Genomic DNA, 9,393 nt, shown 5'->3' with positions numbered 1-9,393 from the left:
AGGACCAGGAAAACAGGATAAAGAGGCTTCCAAAAAAAAGCTGAATTTCTTGGGTGGCATCAGTGATGCTTATGACTTTCATTTGGAAGAGAGTGTCCATGTTACACCTTTTCGACAAAACAAGGTGAATGACAGAGATACTGCTGTGGATGACACAGAAGAGTCAGATGAAACTGATTCCATCGAGTCGAGCGATATTGAAGATGCTTCAGACGACAGTCTCTATGAGCCTTATAAGGGTAAATCAAAGAAAAGGCGAAGTTCAGCAGACAATAATGCTACATCGCCAATCCATCCAAGGCCAAGGTCTAAAAGATGTTTGGCACAGCGTGAGCAGAAATTCTGTCACGAAGAAGAGACTGAAAACAACAAATCAAGTGACAAGTCTATTAGTAAGTGCGGAAAGTGTTCTGGAATTGGCTTTGTTTCCTTGGAAGATAACATTGTTTAAGGGGTTAAGGCTTTTATATTTTAGGGGTTTTATTCATTAACAACAAACAGAATAATGTTATAAGAATGGTTAGATTTGTTCTGTCTGCCTTTTATTTTCACTTGGCAGATATTAGAATTAAAGATATGTTTTTAAGAAATTGGCCAGCAAATTAATATTGTGCTATAGCTATGTTAATGATACATTAAAGCTGGAAAAAGTGAGCAAGATATAAATTGAGAGAGAAGTGGAATAACAAATGACACTTTGCCTGGCCCTTCTCAGTGTTATTTATTTTTCCAAATTAAAATCCTGAATATGTGTTTATCCTCTTAGATATTTTAAAGTGCAAAAATGGAGATGATAGTGACGGCTGAGAGTTAGTTCACATCTGTATGTTCACTGACATTTTCTTTTAAGCTGACTTGCCTGAATGATCTGAAGTGTGCCTAATTTCTTCACAGGGCAGCCTTCTGAGCCACCTCGTGGGCATCTCTGTGATGTTACCAATACCACTGCATTGCTCCCCAGCACTGGGGATGCAGCACCTGTCACAGAAGGGGAAGGACCACGGTCTCCAAAACGCAAGCGAAGCTGTACCGTTATCGTGAGCTATAAAGAACCAAGTATTACAGGGTAGGTGTCTTTACTTTGCAATTTAAAATAAAGTTCATGATATTCCATCCACTGGAGGATTTGAGAGGCTTATTTAAATCTTGAAAATAAGTCCTTTAACAAAAGAGCTTATTCAAAGAGATCTGGAGTTAATAATACAGCCTAGTTCATGTGAAAGGGAACTTACTAGCTAAAAGTTATTGTTTTAAGTCATGTAGGGAGCAGAACTCAGTTTTTGCCTTTTTTTTTTTCTTTTTTTTTTCTTTTTCCTAAGCAGGAAGCTCAGGAGAGGAGATCCATTTACAGATACACAGTTCCTGACGTCTCCAATTTTCAAGATGAAGAAAAAATGCTAAATGATGTTCTCCTAAGAATGAATCTCTGAAAAAAGACAATGAGAAATTGGTTACCTGTCATTTGAGATTTTCAGCAAAACCATGCTCATGCCATGAGGAAAGAAAATCTTTCATCCAAATTGCTGTTGCACAATACCTTATATAAGTATGTGAATATTTGTGTATCTAATATTAAGGGTATCAGATTAAGGAGGTATAAATTGTGACTTGTTTTTAATGATATGGATCGATTACTTTTATAACTGAAATGATTACATTCAAGCTCTTCTTGACTGGATCTGGGAGTGTATGAGGAATCTGATGGATAAGATGCTGAATGTCATATTATGACTTGTAGTCAGTAAGTTTGAACTTTAGGCACTTGAGATGTTTTGTGTAGGGAGTCATTTTAATAACAGCTTTTGTACAGATGTTGTTTATGTAGTGGTTGTAGTTTCATATTGAATCTTTATAATAAATGTCTTAGTGTTTGGAAGCAGCTCAGAGGGGGTTGGTGGTTTTTTTGCAGTTTCCACACGTGCTCCAAGGGCAGTAACATCAGCAATTGGCATTAGAGGCTTATGTACTCTGTCCCCATCTCACATGGTGGCATAAGCACTGTTTAGAAGCATGATTGTCAGTTGTAGTTTGATTCTGTAGCTGCAACTTTCAAAAGCAGCAATTTAGGCTTGGTTGGTCCTGCTCTGAGTGCAAGCTAGAATCAACAAGACAGAAACAAAGCAAATTTCTCTATGAAGGTTGGTGAAGAGAGCTCTGCTTTGATGGAATGTAAAGCAAACTATTAGTCTCAGTCCCAGGACAGCTATCATAATAATTTGTTAATTTATAATAATTTTGTCCCTGCTTTGCCAAGTGCCTTTTGCAGAAGAAGAGCTGCCCCATCTGAGCTGGTGCTATTTGGTGCCACAACAGGCTGCATGTGAGAACACTGTTATCAACTGTCCAGCACACACACTGCTTTTTCTTCGCTTGAGAAACACTTAAGTATTAACTGATACATGAATAACCCAATGAAAGCTACATTCCAAATAAATAATGGGAAAGTACAAAAATACAGGCTCTTCATTTGCTTTGCAAGTGTCTGTCTCACCTGTCCCACCTAAACAAGTGCAAGATCTCTCCCTTTCTGTAATAAAAATGAATAGTGTTAATTACTATTTTACTTGTAACTCCTTACATGTTTCTCTCAACAGTAGTAATACTAGCTGCAGCTACTGAGTGTTAGAAAATAGTTGTTCAGAACACAGCTTTTGGATGTTCGTACTGAAACTTTACCTCTGTATCCTAAAATTCTAGCCCTGAGCATTATCACCTTCATTCTGGAATTCTAGTACTAGAGGAACTTCAGTAGAATGATTGAACTTCAGGTGCTCTTTCAGCAAACAAATCTGTAACAGCTGTTTATCAAGGGCAGTAAAAGAACAGCATGATTGCAGAGCAGCCCAAGGCAGGTGTAGTGGGTCTGGGGTTTTTGTGTTTTGTTTTTTTTTTTTTTCTATTGGATTGAGTGAGTTTGAAGATTTAAAGTGATGAAACTGTGTAGGGAAGGAATCAGTCCAGATTACCCAATCTCTACTGCTATCTCTAGAAGTGTTCAGGAAAACAAATGAGTTTCTTTTGACCACCCTCTGAATATTCATGCACTTTTACATGATGTGACACAGGACCAAAATTTGAGTGGATGGGAAACCAAAAAACCTCTTCCTACTCTCTGATAACCTGTCAGGTATCAGACAGGTGCAAGATTTATTTATGGCATGCAAAGTAAGTGACCATCTCAGTAACATCATGGTGACAGTACAAGCTCAGCATGGACTGTAGCTTGCTGCTACATATATTGTGTCTTGTGAGTAAAGGGCTCTCGTAGGGAAATATAAGCAAATAGTATAAGCATGCACTGAGGTGAAAAAATCAAAACTTTGGAACAGCTAAGTCAAGGAAGTGGTGGAAGTGTTGAGGAGATGGGAATAACAGCACTGCAATGTGGAGCTGGGAATGGTACTTGGACTGGTCACAGCTCAGCTTATCCTGACAGCACTCTTGTAGATCCATTGTGCTCCCTTGTGAAGTTGCTTCACTGTGTACATTTGTACCACAAGTACTCATTAATGAAAAAAAGAGACCAAAATAAGTAGGGTTTTGTACATATATAATTTAAAACTATTCTGTACCAGTACAATATATTAATTTGACAAATGTAAAGTTCATCAGCTGTTAAAGCATTTGCAAAACCACATATTCTACCATAACTTTATTGCACAGTATCTAAGAAAATATTAATTCTTAAATTAGAAAACACATGTTTCAATATAGAAGAGACAATCTGATTGAAAGACAATAAGAAAATCTACTCTGAAAATAAAAAAAATTCACAGGATACCAAGCTTAACATGTGCAGCTGTAGGCCCAATCTACAAAACAGGTTTATAGCGTCCTGTTCTGGCTATTAAAAAAAAGTACTCACTGTACCTTTGTTATAGATCTCAATGTAGGTCAGACTAATCTCATACAAAACAGGATGGCAAGTCCAGCGTTAACATTTTGAATACCTTGGGTACCACATTTACTACTACCAGGTAGTTCCTGACAACTACTTGCTGAATTGACTTGTGATCTAACACTGCACAGGCATTTTGCAGGAATAGACTCTTTGACACAGTACAGGACTGGGTTTTTTTCAGTCTTATAACTATTGAATTTTACCAGTGTAACATCTGTAAATATAAAACATCAAGAATGGAAGTTAAATCTGTTTTTCACAAAAGCAATTATAATTTACAGTTACAAACTCCAATTAGAAAACGTAAGGGACAGGTTTTTGGCCTGTACTGATCTCCATTAAGGAGTTAGGTGTACCCCTTAAATGTAGTGTAAGCAGCAAAATACGTATATATACACATATATTATATATATATATGTGTGTGTGTGTGCTCTAGTTGAAGATATACTAACATGAGTTGTAAAATGTTAATATGTTCCTGGGTCTAAATAATTACAGTTAATAAGCATTTACAATAAAGCTTGGTAGAAAATCCAGTTTATCATGGAGCCAAGTATCTAAGCTCAAAGCTGTCCTATGTTGACTTCTTTTGTGTACAATAGTCTTATCTCTGCTGAATAATCTAAAGAATTTAACAGTGAAGAGTAGTAAGTAGGGTGGATGACGAAGTGCATCAAAACCTTAACTCTACTAAACCAACTGAAATTGTCTAGTAGATGAGAAGTAGTCTTTAAAGTTATTTTGGGTACTTATGTCCTGCATAAGCCAAGTCACTATGACATTAAACATCTAGCCAGATTTGGTTGTTTTTAAAAGAGTGGTTATGAGATTACAATTTGCAGGTAAAATATTTATCAAAACTGAAAACTAATAGAAAAACTTGCATCTATCAAAGTTTACAGGCAGTCCTTTCTCAGAACTGACTGTTCTCTCACAGCTTTTCAACCAGCTGTATCTTTTAAAAAATAATATCTTATAAAAAGATTCTACAAAGAAACAAGTGTTACAGACCCCCCCAACTGTTGTTTTCCCTTACAATTTTCTTTTTTACTGGAAAAAAAATAATAAAACTATATCAAATAGGTACTGCATTAGGTAAGCTATAACATCTGTTGTCTGGGAATTTTCTTCATCTTCCCAAATATGTGCAACTTTCCCCATGTTTGTGGGGTTTCTGAGGCTGTAGCTGATAAACGTATTAGGAACATACGGTAATCGGCACACAAAAGAAATTTTCCGTAATTAAATACATTATAAAGCATTTTAATAAAATAATTTCTGTAACTTCAGTATAATACATGTTTTCAAAACTAAAAGGGTTTTTAAAAGTGCTAAGTATTAAACAGAAGTTTCTTGAAAGTCCCACAACTCATATATAGAACAGCTTTCCCTGCCCATAACGTAGGCACGCTATTTGGTTGTAAAAAAGACAGTGTCATTTGTCAATTAATCCAGCTTCTTTAATTTTTGTGTAGAAGAATTTCTCCAGTATATTGGCACATTTGTAGTATTCACTCTCGGGGGGGTTGTACTCTCTGCAGTTTGTAAAGACTCGCTGCAAGTCTGCCATGAATAATTTCTTAGACACGTAGTACCTGTTCTTGAGTCGCTCACTCATTGTTTTGAGATCTGTACAGAAGAGAAACAGATTAACAGTGTTTGATTCAAATAGTTTTTGTATACAATATCCCTTTAGACTGATTTGCCATTTAACATGAACTGGCAAAGCTAGAATTTGGAATGGAAATTGCCTTCATCTAAGGCATGGTCCATTTTTTAGCTTCAAAAGCAGCTGAGCTGCTGGAACTAAGCAATATTTCACTGTAAGGATGAATTTATGTAGAGTTTATTTTTATTTCTTTAAAACATTAAAGGATAATTTCTTTTCTGTTCTCAGAGCTCTGAGTTTTCCGTGGGTACTAGGTGTCCCTAACGCTCTTCTAAGTGCTCTGTGAGGCAAACTGTTCTCAGCTCTGCTGGAGGACGCCTTAGGAGTATAGGCAAAGAATTCAAACATCACAAAACACGTATGTTAACCTAAAATCCTCACTGCTGTGTGAACACAGCAGAGAAGAGACATTGGTCTATAGTACAAGCAGTACTTGCAGCTTTGAAAAAAGAGATTAAATTTGTTCTACACTCTACATATATTTTTATTACCTCTTAAGAGTTTATAGTTATGTTTTCTTTTCAAGAGTCATGTGAGAACAAATCTCTCCTGCTTTCAGAGCATCATGCAAAACATTTACTTACAGAACATTCTTTAAGTGTTCTCCTTTATACGAAAATCAGTCATCCATAAATTATGTAAATCATCTCAGTGTTCTCCAGACAGTTGCTTTACCAGTCATTCTCATCAGGCATTTAAAAATTTTGTCTATATTACAAGTGTTCTAGGAGCGAGTACAGGAATAGAAGTAGTGGGAGGTGTGCTGGATGCCATGGCTTTTCTCACCTCAGGTGCTCTAACGACTAATTTTTTTAGCAAGGCTTGAGCCAGGCTTCAGCAGCACCTTTTTGAAACTGTAACAGAAGCAGCTGAAATGGGTCAACGAGTATTGCAAGGATAGCAGAGACCAAAGACCTCCAATGCAAAGCAATCAAACTTTTTAACATCAGATTTAAAAATATGGGGGGGGTATATTTTTGGGGGGTTTGCTGATAGTTTTTGGATTGGTTTTAAGGGAGATTTGAATTTGTTAAAAAAAGAGGAAAACCCATCAAACTGACAAGATGGGATTATTTAAGAAAATAATGCTCTCAAATACCTTTTCCATTGATACGCAACTCGCCATTCAATAGTTTTGCACAATATTTTGTAAAAGTAAAGGCTCATTCAGCTCTCATAAAGTCTGAAATTCAGGTGCCTACCTCTAAACTGGATATCCATAGTCTAATTATAGTACCCAGCTGAGAAGGCTGTTCAGGTTACCCTAAAGCAAACGTTGCCTAGCTGGTGAGTTAAGTAAGATGTTCTCCTCTAACTACAGTGAAAGTTTGGTTCCATCCGTCACTCAGCCACACAACTTTTGTATGGCAGATGAAAAGGAAGAAAACCCCAAAGTACTGCTTGAAAGAGCACCTGAAGAGCACTTAAAACTGAGGTAAAAAAGCATTTACACATGAGAACTGACCTTAGGAGGTAGCCAAAAACTGTACAGCCATAGCTCTCAAATACTGTACAATTTAATGTGTACGCAAACATAAAGGCAATTGTTATATCTTGTCTGAGCAACTTTTTACAGTATCAGCACGCTGGCAGGGAGAGCAGAAAGAAATCTGAAGTTGAATCATGAGTCAAGACATAGCTTAGTCATACTGGGTTCCTCAGCTGAAAAAACAAAGCAAAACTAAACCAAAGACCTCAGCTTAGTCCTCTCAAAGGAGAGCTGCTTCCCACCCCCCAGTATAATGCATCTGAACAAGGCAAGCACAGACAACATTTCTACTTTGGGTTTGCCAGCTCAGGCTGGCTGTAACCACTGTTCAGATCAAACAGCCACCTAGACCCAGCCTCTGCCACAGGAGGGCGTCAACATTCATTGCTATAAAATACATTTGTGTCAGGGATACAGGAAGCCAGCTACTGGTTTATAAAGTATATGTCCATCTGCTATTTGGAAATAATAAATTGAACATAAAAAAATCACTAAACTAAACTGATATACACGGGCTTGGAGCCTATCCAAAGCAATATAAACAAATACTTCCATTCTTGAGAAATGGATTGCTAGTAGTCTGCCATGAACCTGTATTTCATTCTCTAACAATATTAAAAGGTTCAGAAACTGTAATCAGAAAGATAGAGGCGAGTATTGCATAAATAAGGAAGGACTAGCAGGAATAATTTTTAAAACTGCATCAGTACAAATCAAAACAAGCATCTGTTTAGAGCATTACTGAATTATCATTGAAGCCTGCAATAAAAAGCTGGGTCATAAGAAAAGCAGTCAAAAGAAAAACTTTATTAGTAGTTGTGTACTTCCCTTTGCAAGTAATCCTACATAAAAAATATGACTTATACATAAAAATAAATAAATAAATAAACCACCTCAGACAACTGTGGCAGATCTAAAACACAAAGATAAAAGTTAGCTTACAATCAGCTTACATGAAGCATTTTCCTAAACTTAAATTGGAGCAAACTGTTAAGACCTAATTAGAAAACCCTGATATTTCTGGAAAGGTTTTTTTTCCATGTGATTTACAAAGCTTAAGTCTGTATTTCAAAGCAACACAAATGCTCAGGTGTTCCTGAAAGTTTGCCTTGAGAGATTATTTAACACACCAGTAGGATCTGCAATGACCAGTTACCACACACAAGAACATATTCCTACAACTCACCCAACACCAGCTCAGTCCTGAAAGTTTCTAGCTGACTGCACCATTTAAGAGCTTGTTAGGGCTCTCTAGGGCATGCTAAGATTTCAGATGTAGAAACACTGTAGATGTTTCACAGAGGTCACAGAACAGTCATCAATTCAAATTACAGCATCATTCTCTTGGCACTTCAGAGCTGCAAGGTATTCAGCTGCAAGTAACATATATCTTTTACCATAAAACAATCAGATTAAAATTTATCTGCTATGTCTCCAGCTATAATGATTTTTAAACTCTATACTTAAAAAATGTTAATGGCATTACCCATGGGAAACCTTATAACTTCATAATATCCAGGAGCTTCTGTTCTCTTCACAGGTTCCATGAAGGGCCAAGCGCTTTGATGGCTCTTTAGTAAAGAAAAGAGTAAGGTATCTAATATGGAAACTCTATATTGGAAATAATTTAAAAATCTTCACAGAAGATAAATTAAAACTAGCACTCACCTTCACCTGCTGCAAGATGGTTTTTAATGTGCTGTAAAGTTGGTCTGGATCCTTGGACTCCTTACTTGAAGGAAAACATGAATACAAAAAGATTAGCTTGAGTCGCTTTTCTTCATTCCTACGATTTGCATCTTACCTAAAAGCAACTCCGAAGTTTCAAGCATTTTACAGAAGAAATAAAATGTAAAACAAGCAAAGAAACAAACACAAACCCTCAAAAAAGAACACCACCACCCAAACTGCACCTGCCCACAAAAAACCCAAACAAAACTACTTAGGAACTCTTCCCTTGAAAATTTTGTATCTGTTTTCCAATGGATGGAAGGAAATATCAAATTACATTGTTTATAGACTTTTCTGAAAGGAATAGCCCAACTGCTTCATCATTTTACTTTGTGCAGCACTTACCCTCTTTCTTTTCCACTTGGTTTCCAGCCAGTCTCTCCTGTACACCAACAACATGAGACATTACATGGGAACTACAGCAGGTCACAATATTAACTGAGTTATTGCAACTCTAAAAAGAAAACCCATTTCGCACTGCTGCAGTAAAATGGGTTTGTTTTAATAAAAGCTACTCCTAATAAATAACACAGCCTACAGCCCCATTCAATTTCCTACATGCTCTTCCTCCAGACTGCTGAGAAGATTCTAAAATATTTCTAT

General features: G+C 36.7%; 2 protein-coding genes across 2 annotated transcripts in view; one reads left to right on the top strand and one right to left on the bottom strand.

The window, feature by feature from the left end:
* The window catches only part of SGO1 (shugoshin 1), a 4,987-nt gene extending 3,108 nt beyond the window's left edge, over window positions 1-1,879 (top strand). Inside the window, 3 exon segments of the mRNA XM_027675373.1 lie at window positions 1-392; window positions 895-1,066; window positions 1,323-1,879. The exon segment at window positions 1-392 is cut by the window's left edge and continues 5 nt beyond it. Coding sequence (XP_027531174.1) covers window positions 1-392; window positions 895-1,066; window positions 1,323-1,401 — 643 coding nt within the window. The 3' untranslated portion in view covers window positions 1,402-1,879.
* Window positions 1,880-3,533: 1,654 nt separating this feature from the next.
* KAT2B (lysine acetyltransferase 2B) overlaps window positions 3,534-9,393 on the bottom strand; it is a gene marked incomplete at its 5' end in the record, with an annotated part of 40,359 nt that continues 34,499 nt past the window's right edge. The window contains 4 exons of the mRNA XM_027676105.1: window positions 3,534-5,530; window positions 8,546-8,630; window positions 8,728-8,791; window positions 9,136-9,172. Coding sequence (XP_027531906.1) covers window positions 5,337-5,530; window positions 8,546-8,630; window positions 8,728-8,791; window positions 9,136-9,172 — 380 coding nt within the window. The remainder of the gene's footprint in view (window positions 5,531-8,545; window positions 8,631-8,727; window positions 8,792-9,135; window positions 9,173-9,393) is intronic.

This window comes from Neopelma chrysocephalum, unplaced genomic scaffold, assembly GCF_003984885.1.
Source record: "Neopelma chrysocephalum unplaced genomic scaffold, ASM398488v2 Primary Assembly neopelma1_26, whole genome shotgun sequence".
In the NCBI taxonomy this organism is placed as follows: Eukaryota; Metazoa; Chordata; class Aves; order Passeriformes; family Pipridae; genus Neopelma; species Neopelma chrysocephalum.
Note: the sequence above shows the minus strand (reverse complement) of the source record. Positions and strands in the feature narration are given on the sequence as shown.